This window comes from Coregonus lavaretus, assembly GCF_964263955.1.
Source record: "Coregonus lavaretus genome assembly, chromosome: 29".
NCBI classification, from domain to species: domain Eukaryota; kingdom Metazoa; phylum Chordata; class Actinopteri; order Salmoniformes; family Salmonidae; genus Coregonus; species Coregonus lavaretus.
Window position 1 is genome coordinate 31,458,384 of NC_140016.1, and position 27,456 is coordinate 31,485,839.

At 43.6% G+C, this 27,456-nt stretch overlaps 1 protein-coding gene across 1 annotated transcript in view; it reads left to right on the top strand.

Moving 5' to 3' along the window:
* The window catches only part of LOC311104782 (rap guanine nucleotide exchange factor 2-like), a 139,872-nt gene extending 113,275 nt beyond the window's left edge, over positions 1-26,597 (top strand). Inside the window, exons 13-31 of the mRNA XM_084146696.1 lie at positions 3,314-3,433; positions 5,163-5,366; positions 6,405-6,513; positions 7,699-7,865; positions 8,127-8,245; positions 8,836-8,993; positions 9,434-9,448; positions 9,989-10,229; positions 10,629-11,012; positions 11,280-11,491; positions 11,681-11,804; positions 13,925-13,948; positions 15,666-15,889; positions 16,083-16,253; positions 18,180-18,329; positions 21,633-21,837; positions 22,126-22,640; positions 22,967-23,257; positions 23,970-26,597. Of these exons, the coding sequence (XP_084002822.1) occupies positions 3,314-3,433; positions 5,163-5,366; positions 6,405-6,513; positions 7,699-7,865; positions 8,127-8,245; positions 8,836-8,993; positions 9,434-9,448; positions 9,989-10,229; positions 10,629-11,012; positions 11,280-11,491; positions 11,681-11,804; positions 13,925-13,948; positions 15,666-15,889; positions 16,083-16,253; positions 18,180-18,329; positions 21,633-21,837; positions 22,126-22,640; positions 22,967-23,257; positions 23,970-23,995 (3,459 nt within the window). The 3' untranslated portion in view covers positions 23,996-26,597. The remainder of the gene's footprint in view (positions 1-3,313; positions 3,434-5,162; positions 5,367-6,404; positions 6,514-7,698; positions 7,866-8,126; positions 8,246-8,835; positions 8,994-9,433; positions 9,449-9,988; positions 10,230-10,628; positions 11,013-11,279; positions 11,492-11,680; positions 11,805-13,924; positions 13,949-15,665; positions 15,890-16,082; positions 16,254-18,179; positions 18,330-21,632; positions 21,838-22,125; positions 22,641-22,966; positions 23,258-23,969) is intronic.
* The last annotated feature ends 859 nt before the right edge of the window (positions 26,598-27,456 follow it).

Below are 27,456 nucleotides of genomic sequence, written 5' to 3' on the forward strand. Positions count from 1 at the left end.
AGTTGAGGAACATTGGGAAAGTAATTCTGCTTTGAAAGTTGATAAACTTGTAACCTCACTTTTGAGAAAATGGTCCTTGAACGTTTTGGTACACCTACTGGAGAGCTCTTCTTTGTCTACACCCATTCAGCATCGTTCACAACCTCTTAAGCCTTAGCCCCACCCATCTCGTTAAGGAGTCACATGTGAGGCCATGTGGTAAACACACGCTATATCAAATAAAATCTAAGTTTATTTGTCACATGCACAGGATGCAGAAGGTGTAAATGGTACAGTGATGGTACTTGCATAGTAGCAATATCAAAAACAGAAAGTGTGCAGATAAAAATATTTTATATTTTATCATTATTAGATGACGCTTACCTGACACATTTGTCTAAATTGATGGGTCATGTGAAGCAAATGCTATAACCACCCCTCGCCCACATCTACAGTGAGGGAAAAAAGTATTTGATCCCCTGCTGATTTTGTAAGTTTGCCAACTGACAAAGAAATTATCAGTCTATAATTTTAATGGTAGGTTTATTTGAACAGTGAGAGACAGAATAACAACAAAAAAATCCAGAAAAACACATGTCAAAAATGTTATAAATTGATTTGCATTTTAATGAGGGAAATAAGTATTTCACCCCCTCTCAATCAGAAAGATTTCTGGCTCCCAGGTGTCTTTTATACAGGTAACGAGCTGAGATTAGGAGCACACTCTTAAAGGGAGTGCTCCTAATCTCAGCTTGTTACCTGTAGAAAAGACACCTGTTCACAGAGGCAATCAATCAATCAGATTCCAAACTCTCCACCATGGCCAAGACCAAAGAGCTCTCCAAGGATGTCAGGGACAAGATTGTAGACCTACACAAGGCTGGAATGGGCTACAAGACCATCGCCAAGCAGCTTGGTGAGAAGGTGACAACAGTTGGTGCGATTATTCGCAAATGGAAGAAACACAAAAGAACTGTCAATATCCCTCAGCCTGGGGCTCCATGTAAGATCTCACCTCGTGGAGTTGCAATGATCAAGAGAACGGTGAGGAATCAGCCCAGAACTACACGGGAGGATCTTGTCAATGATCTCAAGGCAGCTGGGACCATAGTCACCAAGAAAATAATTGGTAACACACTACGCCATGAAGGACTGAAATCCTGCAGCGCCCGCAAGGTCCCCCTGCTCAAGAAAGCACATATACAGGGCCGTCTGAAGTTTGCCAATTAACATCTGAATGATTCAGAGGAGAACTGGGTGAAAGTGTTGTGGTCAGATGAGACCAAAATCGAGCTCTTTGGCATCAACTCAACTCGCCGTGTTTGGAGGAGGAGGAATGCTGCCTATGACCCCAAGAACACCATCCCCACCGTCAAACATGGAGGTGGAAACGTTATGCTTTGGGGGTGTTTTTCTGCGAAGGGGACAGGACAACTTCACCGCATCAAGGGGACGATGGACGGGGCCATGTACCGTCAAATCTTGGTTGAGAACCTCCTTCCCTCAGCCAGGGCATTGAAAATGGGTAGTGGATGGGTAATCCAGCATGACAATGACCCAAAACACACGGCCAAGGCAACAAATGAGTGGCTCAAGAAGAAGCACATTAAGGTCCTGAAGTGGCCTAGCCAGTCTCCAGACCTTAATACCATAGAAAATCTGTGGAGGGAGCTGAAGGTTCAAGTTGCCAAACGTCAGCCTCGAAACCTTAATGACTTGGCGAAGATCTGCAAAGAGGAGTGGGACAAAATCCCTCCTGAGATGTGTGCACACCTGGTGGCCAACTACAAGAAATGTCTGTCCTCTGTGATTTCCAACAAGGGTTTTGCCACCAAGTACTAAGTCATGTTTTGCAGAGGGGTCAAATACTTATTTCCCTCATTAAAATGAAAATCAATTTATAACATTTTTGACATGCGTTTTTCAGGATTTATTTTTTGTTATTCTGTCTCTCACTGTTAAAATAAACCTACCATTACAATTATAGACTGATCATGTCTTTGTCAGTGGGCAAACGTACAAAATCAGCAGGAGATCAAATACTTTTTTCCCTCACTGTAGCTAAGTGGATGGGTCACTATTGTCCAGACATGTACAAATGTTCATGAAATACAATCGATGGCCGTAATCACCCCCAGACACACCTGCTAATTTGATGGGTCATGTAATAATCCGGCCGAAGTGGAGTCTTTTGTTTAGACATGTAGCTAGCTAGGTAGCTAGCTAGCTAAACAATGAACCGGCATAACCCCAACTCATACTACTACCAATACAAACATTGTCATAGCTGTAGTATGAATCTGCAGGTAGCTAAAGCTAACAAACTAGGTTAAATGTTAACTAGCTAACATTAGGCTATAACTAGCAATGCAAATGGATTTCTGATTAGAATAATATTACTACACAGATCATACACGTAACGTTAGCTAGCGAGCCAGCAAGCTAACGTTTGCTAGCTAACTAACAGTATGATTTAATTTGCAATAAAAATGACTTTCTGACAAAATTAGAAAGGTACATCTGGAAAATTTAGCTAGACTCTTACCCGTATACATGGATGAACGCTTCACGGCAGACTGGAACCATTTAACTCTGTTTTGTTTGTAGCTACATCTTGTTTGGCCAGCTTTGTGTCAAGTCACTCCGGTTCACACTGACCGTGGCATGTGCAGAAAGTAGCCCATCACTTTTTCCTACTGATCTGTCGATAGCGGCTGCTAAATTCAGGGCCTCAATGTTGTTGAGAAAAGTAGCAAAACTTTTGTAGTTCTCGACGGCTAACATTATCTTTCAAAAAACGGCGTGGTAGAAAGGACTGTCAACACATATTGAACAGCTCACGTTATTGACAGAAGCGTGCTACGTGGCATACCAATCCAAACTCATCTCCCGGCATGTCCATCCCATACATTATCTCAGCCAATCATGGCTAGTGGGAAGGTTCCTGTCTTTTTCCATGGCTAAACAACTAGGCTTGTAATATAACAATTTTATTCGTATTTATGGATGTAATACAAGTTTGTTATTAAGGCACCTGAAAGTTCACATGTTCCAGAAGGCATTTCTGCCAAAAAATACAAAATTAAGTTTACGTTCAAATGCTGCTCCTGTGAAGTAGTGATGTGCGACATACGCCTAGTTTCCTGAAACAAGTCACATACATGCAGATTGATATATGGAGATTAATACATATTTGCGCACAAACACACATACATACACAGACCTAAGTGTGAGGAAATGCATCTAACTAGCTGGCATTCAATCCAAGCCCATGCTCACCCATTGTTTTTGTTTTACTGTGAGTGAAAATGAACCCTTCTGCTTGCATCCCCAGGTTACACGGGTAGTCTTGCTGTGGGTGAACAATCACTTCAATGACTTTGAAGGCGACCCAGCAATGACTCGCTTTCTAGAAGAGTTCGAAAACAATCTGGAGAGAGAGGTCCGTGTCTCAGTTAAGCATAGCATGTTTCATATCCAGTTCAGCCATTACTCCTCCTTTGCCTTCATTATAGAGTACCAGTCAAAAGTTTGGACACACCTACTCATTCAAGGGTTTTTCTTTACTTTATGATTTTCTACAATGTAGAATAATAGTGAAGACATCAAAACTATTAAAAAGTGTTAAACAAATCAACATATATTTTAGATTCTTCAAATTAGTCACATTTTGCCTTGATGACAGCTTTGCACACTTGGCATTCTCTCAACCAGCTTCATGAGGAATGCTTTTCCGACAGTCTTGAAGGAGTTCACACATATGCTGAGCACTAGTTGGCTGCTTTTCCTTCACTCTGTCGTCCAACTCATCCCAAACCATCTCAATTGGGTTGAGGTCGGGTGATCTGATGCAGCACTCTCACTCTCCTTCTTGGTCAAATAGCCCTTACACAGCCTGGAGGTGTGTTGGGTCATTGTCCTGTTGAAAAAAAAATGATAGTCCCACTAAGCGCAAACCCGATGGGATGGCGTATCGCTGCAGAATGCTGTGGTAGCCATGCTGGTTAAGTGTGCCTTGAATTCTAAATAAATCACTGACAGTGTCACCAGCAAAGCACCATCACACCTCCTCATCCATGCTTCACGTGGGAATGTAGATTATCTGTTCACCTACTCTGCGTCTCACAAAGACACGGCGGTTGGAACCAAAAATCTAAAATTTTGACTCATCAGACCAAAGGACAGATTTCCACCGGTCTAATTTCCATTGCTTGTGTTTCTTGGCCCAAGCAAGTATTTTCTTCTTATTGGTGTCCTTTAGTAGTGCTTTCTTTGCAGCAATTTGACCATGAAGGCCTGATTCAATCAGTCTCCTCTGAACAGTTGATGTTAAGATGTCTGTTACTTGAACTCTGAAGCATTTATTTGGGCTGCAATCTGAGGTGCAGTTAAATCTAATGAACTTATCTTCTGCAGCAGAGGTAACTCTGGGTCTTCATTTCCTGTGGCGGTCGTCATGAGAGCCAGTTTCATCATAGCGCTTGATTGTTTTTGCGAATGCACTTGAAGAAACTTTCAAAGTTCTTGAAATGTTCCAGATTGACTGACCTTCATGTCTTAAAGTAATGATGTACTGTCATTTTGTCTTTGCTTATTTGAGCTGTTCTTGCTATAATATGGACTTGGTCTTTTACCAAATAGGGCTATCTTCTGTATACCACCCCTAACTTGTCACAACACAACTGATTGGCTCAAACGCATGAAGAAGGAAAGAAATTACACAAATTAACTTTTAAGAAGGCAAACCTATTATTTGAAATGCATTCCAGGTGACTACCTCATGAAGCTGGTTGAGAGAATACGAAGCGTATGCAAAGCTTTCATCAAGGCAAAGGGTGGCTATTTTGAAGAATCTCAAATATAAAATATATTTTGATTTGTTTAACACCTTTTTGGTTACTTTGTGATTCCATGTGTGTTATTTCATAGTTTTGATGTCTTCACTATTATTCTACAATGTAGAAAATAGTAAAAGTAAAGACAAACCCTTGAATGAGTAGGTCTGTCCAAACTTTTGACTCGTACTGTATATTCAGTCAAACAATTGCCTTGCGCTACTCTCTTATTTCACAATAAAAATTCTAAAATGTTTTTTCTTTTTCTTTCACATTGTAACAAAGTTGAGATACAAACACAAACCCTGAATTTAGCAAAATACTAAACATTCTCAATTTCCTTTACAGAAAATGTGTGGCCACCTTAGACTGTTAAACATTGCCTGCGCTGCTAAAGCCAAACTGCGTCTAGTGACACTGACCAAGCCGTCGAGGGAGGCCCCTCTAGCCTTCACCCTGCTGGGGGGCTCCGAGAAAGGCTTCCGCATCTTCATCGACAGCGTGGTGCCCGGGAGCAAGGCCGCAGAGGCCGGCCTCAGACGAGGAGACCAGGTGAAGTAACAAGAATGTTCTTTATATAGTGTTTTTTCATATGTTCAAAATGCTTCACGTTGAAGGAAGTAGTAAGGAAAACTTCCCTCATCCAATACCAGTGTATGTGTTGCACCCACCTGATTGATGGTACGGCACTGTTTTGTGCCAGAAAGATCACCACATATTAGACAGCAATGACAGTGTAGAAGTGAGGAGTGCTCATTCACTAGTTTACTCAGGAGTGATTTTTCACACTTTGCCCCAAGGGTTCCAAAGATCCTAGGTTAAATCCAGGATGCCAGCTTGGAAACCCTGCTTGGCTGGGCTTTGGTGTAGATAAAATGTATACTCCTTAAACACCTCCCTGCAGCTGCTTGCCAAATGAAATATGAACCATAGCATCCTGCAAAGCATTTTTACTCTTACAATTCTCCTGTCAAACCTTCTCATGTATTGCCATATACACAGTGAGTGACTGTCTAACAAGAGCTCAAATACCCTTATCAATCTCACTACCCTTTTCATCGGCCCATTAACGAGACCTCTTAGCCGAATTTACGACCAGTGTTTCTTTAATAAGGGCTGGCCCAGAAACAGCCGTTAGACCTGATTTGCACCATCAGCACTGTGGTAATGACTGCAGAGGAAGGCCCCTCACTCACAGAGAGATCAAAGGTAATTTCCTGGTTCACCCAGAGATCACTTCCTGGTTCACCCAGAGGAAAGGAGGATGACTCGGTAGCACGCTCATGTGTAAACACAATGTCCTCTCCCTTTCATGACAAGGCAGCACCTGCTACGAGGAAATAGAGACAAGTAGTGTAGTAGTGTAGCTGTTAGAGAGATGGGCATGGGAAGGGGGGATGGTTCCAACACCTGGGAGGATATGTATGAGTTTCAGTGTCATGTAATTGAATAGTTCACATGGCTCAGTAAGTTGGAGTTTGGTGCCTACATAAGAGTTGTGGATTTGACTCTTGCATGAATTAACAGGATTGAGGATGTGGATGATTACTGTATGTAATGTTTGTGGTGTCTTTGTTTGACTTTGAACAGATTCTGGAGGTGAATGGGCAGAACTTTGAAAATGTCCAGCTCACCAAAGCCAATGAGATCCTGAGGAACAACACCCACTTGTCAATTTCTGTGAAAACCAATCTTTTAGGTGAGAATTGAGGGCTAACTATAACTACGAATGTAATACTATACTGAACAAAAATATAAACGCAACATGTAAAGTGTTGGTCCCATGTTTCATGAACTGAAATCAAATATCACAGAAATTGTTAATATGCACAAAAAGCTTATTTTTCTCAAATTGTGCACACAAATCAGTTTATATCCCAGTTAGTGAGCATTTCCCCTTTTCCAAGATAATCCATCCACCTGACAGGTGTGGCATATCAAGAAGCTGATTAAACAGCATGATCATTACACAGGTGCACCTTGTGCTGGGGACAATAAAAGGCAACTGTAAAATTTGTCACACAACATAATGCCACAGATGTTTCAAGTTTTGAGGGAGCATACAATTGGCATGCTGACTGCAGGAATTTCCACCAGAGCTGTTGCCAGAGAATTGAATGTTAATTTCTCTACCATAAGCCACCTCCACAATTGCATTTTCTCAATGGCAAATTGAATGCACAGTGATACCGTGACGAGATCCTGAGGCCCGTTGTCGTGCCATTCATATACTGCCATCACCTCATGTTTCTGCATGATATTGCACGGCCCCATATCGCAAGGATCTGTACACTATTCTTGGAAGCTGAAAATGTCCCAGTTCTTCCATGGCCTGCATACTCGCCAAACATGTCACCCATTGAGCATGTTTGGGATGCTCTGGATCTACAGTATGTTCCAGTTCCCGCCAATATCCAGCAACTTTGCACAGCCATTGAAGAGGAGTGGGACAACATTCCACAGGCCACAATCAACAGCCTGATCAACTCAATGTGAAGGAGATGCATCGCACTGCATGAGGCAAATGGAGGTCACACCAGATACTGACTGGTTTTCTGATCCACACCCCTACCTTTTTTTTAAAGGTATCTGTGACCGACAGATGCATATCTGTATTCCCAGTCATGTGAAATCCGTAGATTAGGGCCTAATTAATGTATTTATTTAAATTGACTGATTTCCTTATATGAACTGTAACTCATCTTTGAAAATCTTTTAAAATTGTTGCATGTTGTGTTTTATACTTTTGTTCAGTATAATAACTAATACTAATATTAATAATATAAGTAACAGTAACACTATCATGGAAGCCTTGTGTTTCACACAGTATTGAAGAGGACCAAGTAAGAAATACTAATCCGTTTCCCCCCTTTCATCCACCCAGTGTTCAAGGAGCTACTAGCCCGGCCGGAGCGCGACCACGAGGCAGAGGGTGAGGAGCCACCAGAGGTGGACCGCAAGAATGGCGCCCCGGCACACCTGCCCAAGATTGGGGACATCAAGAAGAGCTCGCGCTACTCCATCCCTGACCTGGCGGTGGACGTTGAGCAGGTGATGTATTATGATGGACTACAGTACCCATAATGCTTTGTGTATGGTATCAGGCAAGTGTTCATTAGGCACCAAACAGAAGAAAACAGACTGAAACAGGAAGGGACTACCTGACATTGTCCAATCAGAAATGCTTGTTTTCGTTTTCTGTTGCAAAATGTTTTGCTACAATGTGCCCTAATGAAAATGTCCCTGGTTTTATCTTAGTAAAGACATTCCTAAAGCCTAACCTAATGGTGTCCCGTCTCCTCCTTAATGCAGGTGATGGGCCTGGAGAAGGCCAGTAAGAAGGCCAAGGCCAACACTGTGGGAGGAAGGAACAAGCTCAAGAAGATCTTCGACAAGACTCTCACCAGCATCCTGCCCCCAAAACCGTACAAGTAAGAGACGAAGGGAAAATGTTGCTTCAAATTTAGAGAGGAAAGGAGAGTGGAAGAAAAATAATAATAGTGGAGTTGAAGAAAATAGGAGAGGAGAGTGCGGAATAAAATGGGGTTGGGTTATTACTGTTTAATTTGTTATATTTCTCAAGATGTATTGAGGTCTTTCCATGACATAGACTGACCATGTGAATCCAGGTGAAGGCTATGATCCCTTATTGATGTCACTTGTTAAATCCACTTCAATCAGTGTAGATGAATGGAGACAGGTTAAAGAAGGAGTTTTAAGCCTTCAGACATGGATTGGGTGTATGTGCCATTCAGAGGATGATTTAAGTGCCTTTGAATGGGTTATGGTAGTAGGTGCCAGGTGAATCGGTTTGTCTTAACATGGACCAGCTTCCCCGTGGAACGCTTTCGACATCTTGTACAGTCCCAAGCCCTGATGAATTGAGGCTGTTCTGAGGGGGTGCAACTCAACATTAGGATATTCTTAATGTTTTGTGCACTGTGTACTTTACTGTACAAACATCGCCCTCTATCCTCTGAAAGTGGAACTGCTTCTAACCCCTCCCTCTGTGTTTCGGTAGCGACGTGGGCGTGGGCCAGTCGCAGGACGATAGCATTGTGGGCCTGAAGCAGTCCAAACAGATTCCGGCCGCGCTGCCAGTCAGCGGCAACCTATCGTCCAGCAACCCTGACCTGCTGCAGTCCCACCACCGCATCCTGGACTTCAACAACCAACCGGGTGAGGACAGAGACACCCCTATTTGAACCTCTAATATACAACTGAATATTATACTGAATATTATACTGAAACTGAATATTATAAAGCATACATTACACATCTATCCGTGGTCCGTGGTCCTCTGTAGCTCAGCTGGTAGAGCACGGCGCTTGTAACGCCAAGGTAGTGGGTTCGATCCCCGGGACCACCCATACACAAAAAATGTATGCACGCATGACTGTAAGTCGCTTTGGATAAAAGCGTCTGCTAAATGGCATATTATATTATTATTATTATTATTATATAAGCACAACTTGGCTGTCTTCAGCTCTCTTGAAGCCGTCTAGTTCGCATGCATTTATATACATTGCCAACCGTGCACATACTTCGCCAGATGTCTGGCATCCAAGTTTGACACACCCATTAACGTTCTCCTACACACACTCTTTGTGTTCTTTCAGCCCCAGTCGTGACAAGTGAGTATCGCTCTGCCGCTCTGCCCACGGCAACGCTTGTCCTCTTTGCCAGCTAACTGCTTTTTCGTTTACAAGCTTCCTATGGTGTTTCTAAAACTGCTCTCTAAAGGGCAAACTTTTAACTGTGGTTATGGTCTGGTCTTGTCGGTCTTGATAAAAGCAGGCATCAAATCAGTGTGTTTTAATGGGTAATGCATGCCTGAATCTAACTGGAGTACATTTTGAAACAAATCGAGTATAAGCAGCCAGCATTACATTGACCAATTCATTCTCTGTGCATATTGGTGTGTTGCATTGTAATCGTGGTGGTATGTTGACATCAAAATGATTTAGGTGGGGATGCCATGATTTTTTTACCTTGGGGGGAAAAAAATAATGGTACTTGAATTATGTGACTGTGCATGACAAAATTGCTGAATTCGGACATATAATTGTTCAGGTAATTTCAATGCAATTAAGTGATCTACATATCCCAAATGAGGATTCCGCCCCTAATGTTTGTCCAACATTGTGTTGACGTTGTACCTCTATCCCCCCCAGACATGTCCGACCAGGTGCTGCGGGTGTTCAAGGCAGACCAACAGAGTCGATACATCATGATTGGTAAGGACACCACGGCCAAGGAGGTGGTGGCCCAGGCCATCCGGGAGTTCGCCCTGACCGCGGCGCCCGAAGCCTATTCGCTGTGCGAGGTGTCCGTCACGCCGGAGGGCGTCATCAAGCAACGGCGGCTACCAGAGCAGCTGTCCAAGCTGGCTGATAGGATACAGCTCAGTGGCAGGTAAGGACTGGTTCTATTGATTTAATTATTTCAATTATTTATAGAGTTTTGTTCCATCTCTTGTACAAAAGATAGCAAATACTCTCAAGTCTTCCCTTCCTGTTGTGCTGATGTTCTCATGACCATTCCTATCTTAAAACCTGTTCTCCCATTGTCCCTTATTAGTAAAGACCTTGTCTTTTAATATTTTTATTCAAGTCACATTATAGTCATAAAACATCAGGTGCTTGTTAATAGTTACTCAACTTGATACTATGAATAACTAACAAAAACACTTGAATATGTGCTTTGTGTGATCTGATTCTACTGGACGAACAAAATGGAGACAGATTATCTATGTACAAAATAATACCTGCGTGTAAATACTAAAGGAACTCCCTGCTCTTCCCCTCTCTCTAGATACTACCTGAAGAGCAACATGGAGACAGAAACCCTCTGTTCAGACGAGGACGCCCAGGACCTCCTTCGTGAAGCCCAGATCTCCCTCCTCCAGCTCTCCACTGTGGAAGTAGCCACGCAGCTCTCCATGCGTGCCTTCGAACTCTTCTGCGCCATCGAGCCCACTGAGTACATCGATGACCTGTTCAAGCTCAAGTCCAAGACGGGCTCATTTTGCCTCAAGCGCTTCGAGGAGGTCATCAACCAAGAGACCTTCTGGGTGGCGTCGGAGGTGACCCGGGAGCCCAACCAACTCAAGCGCATGAAGACGGTCAAGCACTTCATCAAGATTGCTCTCCATTGTAGAGAGTGCAAGAACTTCAACTCCATGTTCGCCATCATCAGGTGAGGTGGGAGAGGAGGACGACGAGAGGAGACCCGGTGGCCATGTTGTATTGTTGTGATGTAAATGTGTTAAACCGATTTTGAAGAGTTTTACACCAAGTCCAGCAGTTAGGCTGAATCAGCTGTGTTTGTGTGGGGTTGGATCAAACCTTTTCATCCTCTAGAACCAGAGTTAACCCCCTAACCCTAATCCCCAGAGGTTAGCACACCCCCTCTACAGGATCAGCCTTCTAACTTCACTGTCTGTCTGTGGTCCTCCCCCAACAGTGGTCTGAACCTGGCCCCAGTATCTAGACTCCGGGGCACGTGGGAAAAGCTGCCCAGTAAGTACGAGAAGCTGTTTGGGGACCTGCAGGACCTGTTTGACCCGTCCAGGAACATGGCCAAGTACCGCAACGTGCTCAACAACCAGAACCTCCAGCCGCCCATCATCCCCCTGTTCCCTGTCATCAAGAAAGACCTCACCTTCCTGCACGAAGGTAGTCAATGACACACTTGGTCATTTTGTATCACAAAATGTGTTCAAAAACATTAATTTTGGAACCCAGAACCAAATCTTAAGGAAGATAAACCCCCACCCTTCTCAAAGCTTCTGCCAAAGCCCATCCCCAGCCCCTCCCCTCCCTTTTCCACTGTTATAACAAATAGTCTCTCTCGTCTTTCCCCAGGGAACGACTCAAAAGTGGACGGCCTGGTGAACTTTGAGAAGCTGCGTATGATCGCCAAAGAGATCCGCCACGTGGGTCGCATGGCCTCCGTCAACATGGACCCTGCGCTCATGTTCAGAACCAGGTAACATCGGGAAAAACACCGAAAACCAATATTCCCAGAAGACTAACAATGCTTAACCATCCCCTACACATCCAATCAAATCACTGTAGATTGTCAATGGTTGTTCACATGTAGATTGTCAATATTCCCCGCTTCCACGCTTTTCCCTTGAGCAGCCATTTCCCCGGGCAACCCAGCTGTTTCCTGTATTCTGTACTGTCCACTTATCGTTGGCATAAAACCACAGTGCTCATGTGAAAGTGTGTGTCTGACTGTGACTATGTACAGTTGAAGTCGGAAGTTTACATACACTTAGGTTGGAGTCATTAAAACTCGTTTTTCAACCACTCCACAAATTTCTTGTTAACAAACTATAGTTTTGGCAAGTCGGTTAGGACATCTACTTTGTGCATGACACAAGTAATTTTTCCAACAATTGTTTACAGACAGATTATTTCACTTATAATTCACTGTATCACAATTCCAGTGGGTCAGAAGTTTACATACACTAAGTTGACTGTGCCTTTAAACAGCTTGGAAAATTCCAGAAAATAATGTCATGGCTTTAGAAGCTTCTGATAGGCTAATTGACATAATTTGAGTCAATTGGAGGTGTACCTGTGGATGTATTTCAAGGCCTACCTTCAAACTCAGTGCCTCTTTGCTTGACATCATGGGAAAATCAAAAGAAATCAGCCAAGACCTCAGAAAAATAATTGTAGACCTCTACAAGTCTGGTTCATCCTTGGGAGCAATTTCCAAACGCCTGAAGGTACCACGTTCATCTGTACAAACAATAGTACGCAAGTATAAACACCATGGCACCACGCAGCCATCATACCGCTCAGGAAGGAGACGCGTTCTGTCTCCTAGAGATGAACATACTTTGGTGCGAAAAGTGCAAATCAATCCCAGAACAACAGCAAAGGACCTTGTGAAGATGCTGGAGGAAACAGGTACAAAAGTATCTATATCCACAGTAAAACGAGTCCTATATCAACTTAACCTGAAAGGCCGCTCATTAAGGAAGAAGCCACTGCTCCAAAACCGCCATAAAAAAGCCAGACTACGGTTTGCAACTGCACATGGGGACAAAGATCGTACTTTTTGGAGAAATGTCCTCTGGTCTGATGAAACAAAAAAAATAACTGTTTGGCCATAATGACCATCGTTATGTTTGGAGGAAAAAGGGGGTTGCTTGCAAGCCGAAGAACACCATCCCAACCGTGAAGCACGGGGGTGGCAGCATCATGCTTGGGGGTGCTTTGCTGCAGGAGGGACTGGTGCACTTCACAAAATAGATGGCAACATGAGGAAGGAAAGTTAAGTGGACATATTGAAGCAACATCTCAAGACATCAGTCAGGAAGTTAAAGCTTGGTCGCAAATGGGTCTTCCAAATGGACAATGATCCCAAGCATACTTCCAAAGTTGTGGCAAAATGGCTTAAGGACAACAAAGTCAAGGTATTGGAGTGGCCATCAGAAAGCCCTGACCTCAATCCTATAGAAAATGTGTGGGCAGAACTGAAAAGGCGTATGTGAGCAAGGAGGCCTACAAACCTGACTCAGTTACACCAGCTCTGTCAGGAGGAATGGGCCAAAATTCACCCAACTTATTGTGGGAAGCTTGTGGAAGGCTACCCGAAACGTTTGACCCAAGTTAAACAATTTAAAGGCAATGCTACCAAATACGAATTGAGTGTATGTAAACTTCTGACCCACTGGGAATGTGATGAAAGAAATAAAAGCTGAAATAAATCATTCTCTCTATTATTCTGACATTTCACATTCTTAAAATAAAGTGGTGATCCTAACTGACCTAAGACAGGGAATCTTTACTAGGATTAAATGTCAGGAATTGTAAAAACTGAGTTTAAATGTTTTTGGCCAAGGTGTATGTAAACTTCCGACTTCAACTGTATGTCCACCATGCTGTGATGTCACTTCCGGGTGTCGGTGGTTGTTATCAATGTTTGTCTCTTTCTCTCTATTGTGGGCCTCTGGTAAACTTGCTCATCTTGGTGGCTCTCTGTGGTCTATCCTGTCTAAGCTTGTCTCCCTCTCTTTCTCTCTCTCTTTCTCTCTCTCCCCGTGCACTCTTTGCCCTCCACGCTTCACTGTTCATGGCTATCCCTTCTAGGAAGAAGAAATGGAGGAGTTTAGGGTAAGTTTTTGGTGACCGACCTTTCCATGCTTTTTTCTTTTACCCCATTTGCTGGCTCCCTTCCTTCCTCATTTCGGACACCTCGTTTGTTTGTTTTTAGTGCTGATTTTACATTTGGTTTGAAACCCTTCTAACACTGCTTGGCTCTGGCAAAAATATTTTTCGAAATGGAAATGAACATCACTTTTGCTTTTTTCAGGTCAAACTACAATTTTAGAATTCTCAAAATAATTCGCAATTATGCATTAAAACTGATATAGTGATCCATGAACTAGCAAAAGTGATTACTTTGTGTTTTCCCAGCTAAGATAGCCTACTTACCAATAATGGCATGCCTACTTTTGTTTTGGATCCGTTTGGATTTATCAGCCTCCAGACTGAATAATAATGATAATAATAAATATCTTCTTAAACATGAAAGTCTGTAGTGTGCTACAATGACAGCCAAACAGGGCATAAAATGAACACCTGCCAAATGCGGGTAGATTTAGGTATTGGCAGGTAAGAATGTCTATTTCACCAGCCACAATGGCGGGTGGTCAATTTTCAGGGCTCTACAATGCGAGCATTAAATATGCGAATAAAAAGAGTCAAAAGTCAAGTATGAGCACGTGCAAGTTTGGGTTAGAGAAATGCTGCAGTAGCAGTTTTCCAAGTATTTCTGCTGTTGTGTTTCATAGTTGTTAATTGCACAAGGAAATATGAATCCTCGGGCAGCAACACTGGCAGGGGAGTGAAGTGCTGAGATTTGTTTTTGGAGGCGCTGCGCACAAGAATTTGGACTAATTTACTCAAGTCTACAAAGTGAGACTTTGTCCTCTTGTTTTTTTAGCTATTTACATTGTTTTGTTCACAAGCTCGGTTGTTTTTCAAGACGCATCGAGTGGTCCCGTTACCTCCAGGCCTTAAAGGGGCAGCTGAACATTTTGTCCCTGATATTTTGGTTAAAAGTCTCTGGTCACAAGAAATGAAATGGAGCAATATACCACATTTACTTCTTACTAATACATTTCTTGTTTTAGAAAAATTACCAAGCATGTTCATCTGTAAAAATGTAATTTTTTTAAATTATGGCACAAAAAAATGGCTGGTAAAGAATCTGAGTGGATGGTAGGTTTTTTCATCTACCTGCCATAGTGGCTGGCGGACCAAAAAGTTCATTTTAGGCCCGCAGCCAAACTAGTCATGCTTTACATTACAGTGGCCAAGGAGGTACTATACAGAGCATTCATTGTTCAATTCCACCATACTATGCATGTACTCTGTATGTACCATAGTTTCTGCTGAAAAGGCATTTCACTAGAACTACCTTGGTGTTTACCACAGAAATGACTATACATCACTATTTGAACCCCCAACACACACACACACACACACACACACACATCCCCTGTTTCCTGACTGATTGACCCCCTGGCCCTATTCCCTCCCCTTCTTCCTTGGAATGCATGGAATGTTCTGGAGCTGAGAGGAATGCCCCCAAAGCCTCTCGGTCTCTGCATGTCTGCCTCTCAAACGACCGTCTCAACTACCTTCCAGGAATAGTGCCCACACACCTAAATATTAGTACACACACATGGCCATAGTCTGATGGTGGTCTCGCTCTCCCCTCTCCATTTCTATGTGTGTGCGTGCCTGCGTGTGCGTGCCTGTGTGTGTGTGTGTGTGTGTGTGTGTGTGTCTGTGTCTGTGTGTGTGTATGTACGCGTGTGACCAGGTCTCTTAGCCAGGGCAGTGCCAACGCGGCGGTGCTAGACGTCACCCAGACGGGCGGGCACAAAAAGCGGGTGAGGCGCAGCTCCTTCCTGAACGCCAAGAAGCTGTATGAGGACGCCCAGATGGCCCGCAAGGTCAAGCAGTACCTGTCCAACCTCAGCCTGGAGACCAACGAGGAGGCGCTGCAGACCCTCTCAATGCAGTGTGAGCCCTCCATCAACACACGTAAGTGTTGGATAGAGTACATGCTGTGCACACACACACTTGTGTTCTCTAACTGCAATGTGAGCCCTCCATCAACACGTGAATGACGCACACATGCATGCTGTGTATACACAAGCACACCAGGTGGCCATTTTGACTCCGCAGCAACACTCCGTTTGTTAACGCACCACATTCTCCTTCAACCCTTTCTCAGTGCCCAAGAATGCTGGTGGCGGTAAGAGGCCAGACACATCTCCGGTGGTGTCCAGAGCTGCCAGCCAGCAGAGGGGCCAGCTGCAGAAGGGAAACCAGGCCCTTCAGGTGCCCGCCGTGGCCCTCTACCCCTCCCGCAAGAAAGTGCCAGTCAAGGACCTGCCACCATTCGGTAAGAACCTGCGCTAGTTAAGGGGAAAATCATACAGTTGAAGTCAGAAGTTTACATACACTTAGGTTGGAGTCATTAAAACTCATTTTTTCAACCACTCCACACATTTATTTTTTACTAACTATAGTTTTGGCAAGTCGGTTAGGATATCTACTTTGTGCATGACACAAGTAATTTTTCCAACAATTGTTTACAGACAGATTATTTCACTTATAATTCACTGTATCACAATTCCAGTGAGTCAGAAGTTTACATACACTAAGTTGACTGTGCCTTTAAACAGCTTGGAAAATTCCAGAAAATGATGTCATGGCTTGAGAAGCTTCTGATAAGCTAATTGACATCATTTGAGTCAATTGGAGGTGTACCTGTGGATGTATTTCAAGGCCTACCTTCAAACTCTGTGCCTCTTTGCTTGACATCATGGGAAATCAAAAGAAATCAGCCAAGACCTCAGAAAAATAATTGTAGACCTCCACAAGTCTGGTTCATCCTTGGAAGCAATTTCCAAACGCCTGAAGGTGCCACGTTCATCTGTACAAACAATAGTACGCAAGAATAAACACCATAGGACCACGCAGCCGTCATACTGCTCAGGAAGGAGATGCGTTCTGTCTCCTAGAGATGAACATACTTTGGTGCGAAAAGTGCAAATCAATCCCAGAACAACAGCAAAGGACCTTGTGAAGATGCTGGAGGAAACAGGTACAAAATTATCTATATCCACAGTAAAACAAGTCCTATATCGACATAACCTGTAAGGCCGCTCAGCAAGGAAGAAGTCACCGCTCCAAAACCACCATAAAAAAGCCAAACTATGGTTTGCAACTGCACATGGGGACAAAGATCATACTTTTTGGAGAAATGTCCTCTGGTCTGATGAAACAAAAATAGAACTGTTTGGCCATAATGACCATTGTTATGTTTGGAGGAAAAAGGGGGTTGCTTGCAAGCCGAAGAACACCATCCCAACCGTGAATCATGGGGGTGGCAGCATCATGCTGTGGGGGTGCTTTGCTGCAGGAGGGACTGGTGCACTTCACATAATAGATGGCATCATGAGGAAGGAAAGTTATGTGGAAATATTGAAGCAACATCTCAAGACATCAGTCAGGAAGTTAAAGCTTGGTCGCAAATGGGTCTTCCAAATGGACAATGACCCAAGCATACTTCCAAAGTTGTTCCAAAATGGCTTAAGGACAACAAAGTCAAGGTATTGGAGTGGCCATCACAAAGCCCTGACCTCAATCCTATAGAAGATTTGTGGGCAGAACTGAAAAAGCGTGTGGGAGCAAGGAGGCCTACAAACCTGACTCAGTTACACCAGCTCTGTCAGGAGGAATGGGCCAAAATTCACCCAACTTATTGTGGGAAGCTTGTGGAAGGCTACCCAAAACGTTTGACCCAAGTTAAACAATTTAAAGGCAATGCTACCAAATACGAATTGAGTGTATGTAAACTTCTGACCCACTGGGAATGTGATGAAAGAAATAAAAGCTGAAATAAATCATTCTCTCTACTATTATTCTGACATTTCACATTCTTAAAATAAAATGGTGATCCTAACTGACCTAAGACAGGGAATCTTTACTAAGATTAAATGTCAGGAATTGTGAAAAACTGAGTTTAAATGTATTTGGCTAAGGTGTATGTAAACTTCCGACTTCAACTGTACTTGATGCAATTATGCACGTTTTAGAAGATTGTATGGTGTCAGAAAGAAACAATCTGTGATTCCTTTCAGGAAAACACAGTTTCAGTTTCAGGTAAAACGTACCTGATCACAATGTTGCTTGTAGTGTGGGTAGCTAGCTTAGTTAGACAATATGGACTGGAGATTCTAAAGATTAATCTGCGTCTGGGAAACTGGCCCTTGCTGAATGCTAATGAGCAAATGCTAATTTTGGCTATTGTTTTGTTTTGAAGGCACGAGTTCCCCTCAGTCGCTGAAGAAGATCCTGTCGCTGTCGGAGGAGGCCAGCGAGCGTCACAAGCGTCAGACGGAGGACACAGTGTCTAATGCCTCCTCGCAGCGCTCCTCCCCTCCCACCTCTCCCCAGAGCTCTCCCAGGAAGGGTAAGATAATAATCCCCTCAATCCAACCTCAGCCCAGTGCCCCCCTCACCCATACAGATACTCAGCAGATTACTGCTGACACCTAGTGGTCATAGAGTGGAACTACTGGTTCAGCCTCCTGTGATGTCATAGATGTCGTTTTGAAATAGCAACAGTTACTCAAGGTTTTTGGGGCTATGGGACACTGAAAGGGTTTTCTTCTGACCCATGAAAAAGGAAAGTTGTGCTTTACTTGTGGAGTTACAATACATTAAAAGGCACACGCCACAACTAGGGCTGGGCGATATGGCCTAAAAATCGTATTGCATATTTTTTTCAAACTTATGGGCGGTTCACGATATTTATCTCGATTCTCTTTATGTTCTCTCTAAGCGTTGTTGTACAATTAAAGGTCAAATACACTGCATTTCAAACAGTCAGCAATAATCTAATGAATTCAGGGCTTTTAAAATTATACCTAGGCTAAATCTAAGCCTTCCACAATCATAAGACCAACTAATCATTTAATTATTTTTTCAGAATAGTTTAGCCTGCTTTTTATAATTTTTTATAACCACTGATCTGGCTATCAAGTCTGTCTATGAAAATGCCCTTTTTTGTTACAAATGTAACTAGAACCATGAATAAACACATTCACTAATGACTAACTTCTTATAGCAGGCTATAGAAAATTAACATGGGTCTCATCAACAATCTCTCAAGCCCACGTGCTAGTGACTAGCCAGCTAATCTTTATATTTCAAGTTTAGCCAACTTGGATCTACAGTATTTGCTAGCTAACAAGGCAGAACAGTTGAATTGTTATGAACACATCCTTCTGTGTCCAACTGTTTGAAAAGTATTTTAGCCTGTCCACTTTGTTCAGATGTTGAAATCAAGTGGCCTACCTTATTTCTCAGAATGAGAACAAGTTGCCAGTTCCTTATATAATAGTTTTTTTAATGCATATTGCACATTTATAAAACAGACTAGACAGCTAGTATAACAGTCTTTGGCTAAAATGCTTCTAGCGGTAGGTGGTACCCAAATGCCACACGTGACAAACTGAGCATTCATTTTCCAGAATCAATGTTAATTGATACTCTCGTTTTAGTAGTGTCTACTCTGCGCGCAATGTGAATATTTGAGACATAAAAAGGGTATCATTCGAAAAGTTATCTTCTCCTCTATTACAGTAAAATATCTCAATGTGTTTTGGTGTTCATATGACCGATTTCTGTTGGACCAAACCTCAAATGCAAATAGCGAGTTGAAACCACTTGTCAGAGAGGAAGATGTCATCTGTCAACTTTGTTGGCGGTAGGGGGAGGGGCTTGGTGTGTGTGTGTGTGTTTGTGTGTGTGTAAACCATAAAGGAAGAGGTGAAAAAACCTCTCGCCGAAATCTGTCCAAAATAAGGCCAATGCGTTTCTATGGGCTTATTTTGGCGCTTGTCGCCTGCCTTCCCGCCTTTGGGACAATGATTCCCATTGTTAGGGCGGAGACATGAGCATCTCGTCATTCTATACTGATCTCTGTTGTAAATGGGAAGGTGCACACAGCACAGAGGAGCGAAAGACACGAAACCAAATACAGCATGAGAACAAGCGGACATAAACGCTCATAAATTCTTGCGATACAGGCATTTGGAATATCGCGCAAAAACAGACATTCAAATTAACCGAATTCGATAGATCGCCAAGCCCTAACCACAACACTAAACTGTCCCTTAGCCATTCTTAGAGACCGCCTACACTGGTCCATATTGGAATCCGTTATCCCCTGAAACTTACACAGCAACCATCCCAGTTGCCCCTACCTCCCATCCCAGTTGCCCCTACCTCCCATCCCAGTTGCCCCTACCTCCCATCCCAGTTGCCCCTACCTCCCATCCCAGTTGCCCCTACCTCCCATCCCAGTTGCCCCTACCTCCCATCCCAACTACCTCAACCCGTACATACTGTGTTGCTGTCCTGTGTTCTATCTGTGTGTGACAGTCTCTTTGCCTTGCTGCACGTAGGGCTCGGGACACTGAAGGGCCAAAGTGTCCGGAAGGTTACCTTTACCAGTAAACAGACAGCCACAGGTAAACTGAGCCCGGCCATAAACCTAGACAGAAGCTGCTGGCCTAGAACACATATTGGGGCTCCCCCAATGATGCCCCCCTATACATGCAGGGTATTTGTTGTTCACTTCCAACCAAGTCTTAAATGATGATGACTAATATTACAACATTATTGATTAAGTAACAAATCAGGGTCGTGTTCATTAGGCACCAAATGGAAGAATAGAGATTGAAACAGGGAGGGACTACCTAAACATGTCCAATAAGAAACACTAATTTCTGTTTTCCGTTGCAAAACGTAAAAAAAAAAAAAAAAACGTTGCGTGCCCTAATGAACACGACCCAGTTGATCTTACAAAGGGGAACTGGTTGGACCCTGTATATATAGGGGGTCCAGAGGGCTTGTCGCCCCGCTTGTCTTAGTAGCTGAGTTGCTGCTGTGATGTGTGGTAGTATTACACGTAGTACGGCAGTTGCTTCAGAAGATGGAAAAGCTCAGTTGCTGCTTCTTCACCGACATCCACTACTCCGCTTGATTCATGTCAGTGTGCTTAGAAGCCCTTCGGTCCACTGGGTAACATCTAATTCACTCATTATTGGATGGGTTTCAGAGACTGCCTTGAGGCTAGTCCACCGGACTTGGAATAGCACTCCATTTTTTGAATGGTAGCTGGAGGTTGGTTTGCCCAATGATTTAATGTCACAGAAGACTCCATTTTTGATGACTGGTGCGCAGAGTGGGAGAGGAATTTGATAGGATGACTCTGAGATGGGGTTCTTGATGTGTGTGAATGGGATTGCTTTGTAATGTCAGTCATTGTGACTCCAGGCTAAAGGTGTGAGGATCTTTGTTTTTTGGATTGGATCGCTGCCCTGAAGCACGTTCTGAGGTTTGTTATAGAGTTAGGGCTTGCTGTGTATTTCCCCTGTCCTTTTCTTAGGCTTGTGATTCTAGGTGTGTAGTGGGTTCTTTGAATATTTTTCTCATGACTTAGTACTTAGGTCACAGAGGATGATGATGTTAAAGTTGTACGTTCTCTGGTGTGCTGAGTGAAGGTGGTGCAGTTAGAGGTGCAGTTTTGTTTTCGAGGTGCAGTTAGAACATCTCACTACAAGAAAAGTATCTCTGTCTTCTCTTATTTCGCCTGCTGTTAACCCATGCTAGGAGGTTCTGAACGTTTCAACTCTCTGAACACAACCCCATGGACTAGTAGATTGGAATCAGTCAGTTAATTGTGACCACCCCCTCCTCTCTCCAGGGTACCCCAGAATGGGAGACACCTACTCGGACTCGGGTCACAGCGAGATCTCGTCACGCTCCAGCCTGGTCAGCAACTCCTCCTTCGACATGGCCCAGGAGGAGAGGAGGGGGCTCAGGCACTCCGGAGGGGTGGGAGACCCCCACGCTGGAGGGGTGCGTCTGGAGAGGAGGGCTACGACCGACCCTGACCAGTACAGCCTCGGGTATGAATCAACGCTGCCAATTTCTAATGATTATCATCCCAAAAACGTTGTTTAAAGGGATAGTGTACCCAAGTTATACAATTGTTAAGTGGTGGTTAACTTGAAAATATAGTACTTGGTACACATCCTATTTTAAAAGCTAGTTGAAGTGTTGAGTTTAATTTCAAAAGTTGAGAACGGAAGATTTCTCATCCCAGCCCTTTATTTCTCTACCTGTCCACTGTGTTGTTGATGAATGGAGAATCCATTGTAAAGGTATAGCTTATCTCTTATCCCCCTCCCACACAGTTCCTACTCGTCCATGCAGGACTGCCGGGGCCTGTACGCCTGCGCCATGGTGCTCTCCTCCCCCAGCTCGGAGGAGCTGACCCAGGACCAAGGGGATCGCGTCTCCCTGGACGCCGCCGATAGTGGCCGCGGCTCCTGGACCTCATGCTCCTCGGGCTCCCACGACAACATCCAGACCATGCAGCAGGGACGCAGCTGGGAGACCCTGGCCTTCGGACCGGGGGGTGTTGGTGTCCACCCTCCCGGGGGGCCTGAAGCGTTACTAGGGGGCCCCGCTGGACTGTGGGCGTCTCAGGCTAGAGGGAGCTGGGCATCGGCCTCTTCTTCATCTTCCTCTGCGGCGTACTGGGGCGAGGACTCCGAGGGCGACACAGGAACGATTAAACGGCGAGGCGGGAAGGACGTGAACACCGACCCAGAGACGAGTAGTATCACATCGATGGGGTCTGACGAGGCCAAGCAGCACGGAAGGCCTTCGCCATCACCCATCACCGCCGGCAACAAGGGCCTTATCAGTGAGTTGACCTCTGAACTTTGTTTGTCTGTTCTGTTGATGGAAGGGTTTAGTAGCCCTCATAGGCAAATGTTCCTGTTCCTCAACAAATAAGCGGTGTCCTGGTGAAAGGGCTGATTTAGAATGTTCTGAAAATACCAAACCTTGTGTATGCATTCATGCTTTTTACGATTTGCGTACATCCTTGGAGCGAAGTGCATGTCAGCTGAATTATGTCCACGTGAAGATCTCCACACCAACACTTTTTTCTAGGTGTGTGTGTGGCGCAGATGGGTAAAGTATTAATTCCGTTTAACCCCACCATCTTTCAACCCCCCCCTCCTTCAGCGCGAAAGGAGAGCCGGTACCGCGAGCCCCCTCCAACCCCGCCGGGCTACACCGCCCTGACAATCTCTGACTTCAGCGAAGGCCAGACGCAGTCGCCACCCCCACCCACGGCCCCGGCCCACTCCAGCCGCCGCCCGCCCGATTACACCACGGCCCTGCAGCGCTCGCGCATGGTCAACCAGTCGCCTGACTCCCATCACCACCACCAGGCCCAACAACATGCCAAGCGCCAAGGCCTCCACCGCACCCGCTCGCCAGGCGAGGAGGAAGAGCCGGAGGAGGAAGAGGAGGGTGAGTCCTTGTCTCCCAAACTAGTCGCTCTGAGGAAGACAGTGGCACACACAACACCAGAGACAACCAGGCCATGAGATGAGAGTACAGGTTACAGGACAGGCCCCCTCAGGCTGAGGTAAATGACTGATTTATACCAACAATAACCTGCATGCCCACCAGGAACAACACAGACTTGAACCACTACCCCCATATCCACCGCAAACCTAGTCCGGTCCCAGATTTGTTTGTGCCGTCTTGCCAACTCCTATGGGGAATGGGCATTGAGATGTCAAGACAGCACAAACAGATCTGGGACCAGGCTAGCACAAACCCACCACGGCATCTCATGTGCATGAAGTCATCATGCTTGGACCAAAGCTTACCAAGCTCACCAGGCATTAGTGACATTTTGCTCCTCACTCTCTCTACTGTCTTTCACATCACGGGCAGTGTCGAATGGCATTCATCTGCGGGCACAGTTGTGTTGACGATGCTTGCACACATGCACCTCCATCCCTGGCAGTGTTTTTCACACTTTTTGCACTTAACATTGCTGTTTGTAGCCAATATGCGTATTGTTCAGTTTTGATAGTCGTTCATAATACGGTAAGTTCACATAGAAGACAGTTAGTGACGTTTTTGTGGGGGTTTCTGCCTCTGTGATGCTTTTACAGGATTTTACCATCGTGGTAACCAACATTGCTATTTTTTTCTCTTTCTCTCTCTCCAGAGGATGAACAGGTATCAGCAGTCTGAGAACGGTCTTCTGCTGGATGTCCTTTGCAGTGACTTGAAGTACCTTCCATGGGGGCGGAACAAGAGAGACTGACTTGATTGATTGATGGACAGACAGACCAATCCAGTACGTACGTGCCTGCCTCCTCTGCTGGACTCTCCCTCCTGATTGGTGGACTCCTCTGCTCGTATCCCCCCCTGCCTTAAAGCATCATGGGGGGTTGAATGACCCTGCATGCAAAAAAAATACTGTGAAGAAGTAGAAGATGGAGAGACGGAAAAAAGAGACAAGTCAAACGGTTTTGCTGAAAAAACACAGCGATGTGCGACAACCGCGCTCACACAAACACACAGCTGTCCTGGAACAGCTTTCCAAGACTATTAACCCCCTATCCCAACCCCACCTCGCTTTACACACAGCATCATGATGTGTTGAGCTTTGTCTGCACTTTTTAATTTTCTACTTTATAAAACGAGAACAAAACAGACGATGATGGAGGGGGAAAAAATAATATTGATCAATTTTGAACTTCCTGCTAGGTTTTTTGGGGTCTTCTTTCCAGAACTATTGCACTCTGGGGGTAAAAGCAGCTATACCCAAGCATCATATCCCTGTGTGGACTCTGAAAAACTGATCTGTCAAAAGAGTGTTTTATTCCACAATTACAGTATTATCTTGTCATTCACATATTAGACATGACCTAGTGATGGCTCAACCCCACTGCTAACTGGACAGTCCCAATGAGAGAAATCAGTTGGGATGACCAATATGTCATTTGGGTGACCAACGTGTCAGTTGGGGTAACCAACATGCACCTTCATAATCTAATGTGCTGACACACACTGGCAGTCTGGCTTCAGCACTTTTCAGTGAAACCTTAGGTTTTAGTGCAACCCTCCATTCCCAACCCTGGCCTGGATATCAGTCTATTTCCGATATGGCCAGCCACAACTTCAGTTCTAGGTCATATACAGTATGTGGCAGGTTTTAAAGCTGTGGAGCATAGCAGTGGCCCAACTAAAGAGTCAATCTGGCTATTTGATATCCATGTTTTAACCTGGAGGGTCATCTGGTGACTTATATTAATTCTGTATTTGGACAGCATTGTAGAGGACAACTACAGGAGATTTCTCTTGGCTTAGTCTTGTCCCTAATGGATTGTGATGTTAAAAGATAAGCACAAAGGGTTTTTATACCTGATTGGCAAATCAACCAACTCTGGGAACGTGTTTTAGTTATGCACCCCAAAGGCAGGTCAAGCCTTAAATCCTATACAGGTGAATGGAGTTTCAGGTCTTTCAGTGGTGCTACATAACCAAACACTTTCCCTGGGTTCTGTCAACCATTTAAAGTAATTGTCCAGTGAAAATCTCACTTTTAATAGTTCATATTTTGTTAACTCATGCCCAAATAATGTTGTTGACTCATCCTATACTCGTATTTGTCGCCAAAACATGAATTGGAGGGAAAACACTTTTTTTTTTAACACCTCAAACTTGTATCTCAAACAGACCATTTAAAAAATGCTTGCTATTTCATCATAGAGGATGATGTCATCCTTGCATGAATATGTTTTATGACAGGTATATGCCCACACCATTCTGTTGTTGGGGTACACCCATACCATTCCAACACAGAAAAGCTGCTTTTCTTTTTCTATTTTTTTGTTGTGGAAGGAAAATGATTTTACTCATATTGTAATTATTATAGGTCAAATTTCATAGAAATCTGGAAACGAAACACTGGACAGTTACTTTAAGACTGAAGTAGAATATACCTTCTCTCCTACCTTGCTGTCGGATACATCCTCCTCTTCATTGAAAAGTCCTCCACTGTTACAGGCATCAAGATCAATGGATTTGTATATTACTAGGCAGTGCTAGCATAGAGCAACCTGTTTTCCACCATTTCTCAACATCATTGGACTTGACTGAAGAAAATGATTGAATATGTTTATTGTTTTGACTCCGGTGAGGAAGTTACCTAGATGAAACTTTGAAGGCTGCCAATCAGAATTATTAGTATAAAATGGTGTTAGTGTCAAGTTTTTGTTTTCTTTTCACTGAGTTGCGCTGATCACATTGATCAGTAGTTAGAAACGATCGACTAAGAAGAAGAAAAAGCAAGTGCTGTGTTTTTCACTGTGGTCTGTTACTACATTATTATAATTTCTGTCAATTCTTTTAATTTTTATGGCAGCCGATAGATTGTCGATAATGCGTTTAATACAATGGTGACATGAATCATCATTCACTCTCATTCAACTCTGAAGATTATGTGCATATTAGCAGGCCAAGGCCTATTTCGAAAAACAAAAAGTTGCACAACATTGTACAAGCATAAAGATAATTGTAGGAAGTAGAATTGCTACTCCGTTTTGATGTGATGTCAAGTGAGAAGTGTACATTTAGCTGGTGATTTCTCATACTTTCTTCTACTACTTTGACCTGTATGTCTTTTAAAAAGACAATCGGTGGAGTATGTTTTGGTTGTTTTTTTGTATTTTTAATACAATAATTGTAAATATTGGTTATATTTTTGTTGAAATGTACTATGTTTATGCCTCAACATCCAGCTTGTATGAAGCTGGGAAATCAATAAATACTACAAAAGTTATCAACGCATAGGTTTAAATGCACTTAGTTTTTTCCTGCATTTTGAGGTTTCCTCTTTTGAATATTGTTCCTTTCCAAGACCTCTCCTACACACCATCTAGTGTTTGCATAAGATAAGACATGGAAGCAACTTGAAATGTGTAACTCATATTTTTGTATGTCAGATATTGTTTTGTAATTTTTAATTTTTTGTACATTTTATTTGAATAGTTATGACTTACAATTTTGTTATGTTCACTGATCATATTTCTTACCAAAAATATTTTTTAAACACCGTACAAACTTTTCATAACTAAAGTTGTTCATGAACATTGACTGGAGCCTGCCCTTAAGCAATGTAATATGTGCAAGGCTTCTTGAAGACCCCTTGTTTCTTTGCGTTCGAGTACCTTCAGACCCTGCATTAGACATTGGTTAAATTCTATCCACTGTGAATGAGGAAATGCTTTAACAAAGCAACTATTTATTCAAATCAGTTCATTTCTTTCAGTCATACATCAATGATATGTTTTCAGGCTGGGGTGAGAGCCAAGTAGACAGCCTACCAAGTCTGGTGTGCAAGGGGATAGTGTACTGATACAGTGTAAAGAAATCACATGATAATCCATCTCTACAATCCATACTGTAGGCCCATGTTCAATCCTTCTTTAAATTAGAAAAGGGGCAGAGAGGAAATCTTATTATTTTTACATTTTTAGTAATTTAGCAGACGCTCATATCCAGAGCGATTTACAGTTAGTGAGTGCGTACATTTTCATACTGGCCCCCCGTGGGAAAAGAACCCACAACCCTGGCATTGCAAGCGCCATGCTCTACCAACTGAGCTACACAGTAAACTATTCGTTTATGGAAATGCACAAACACTT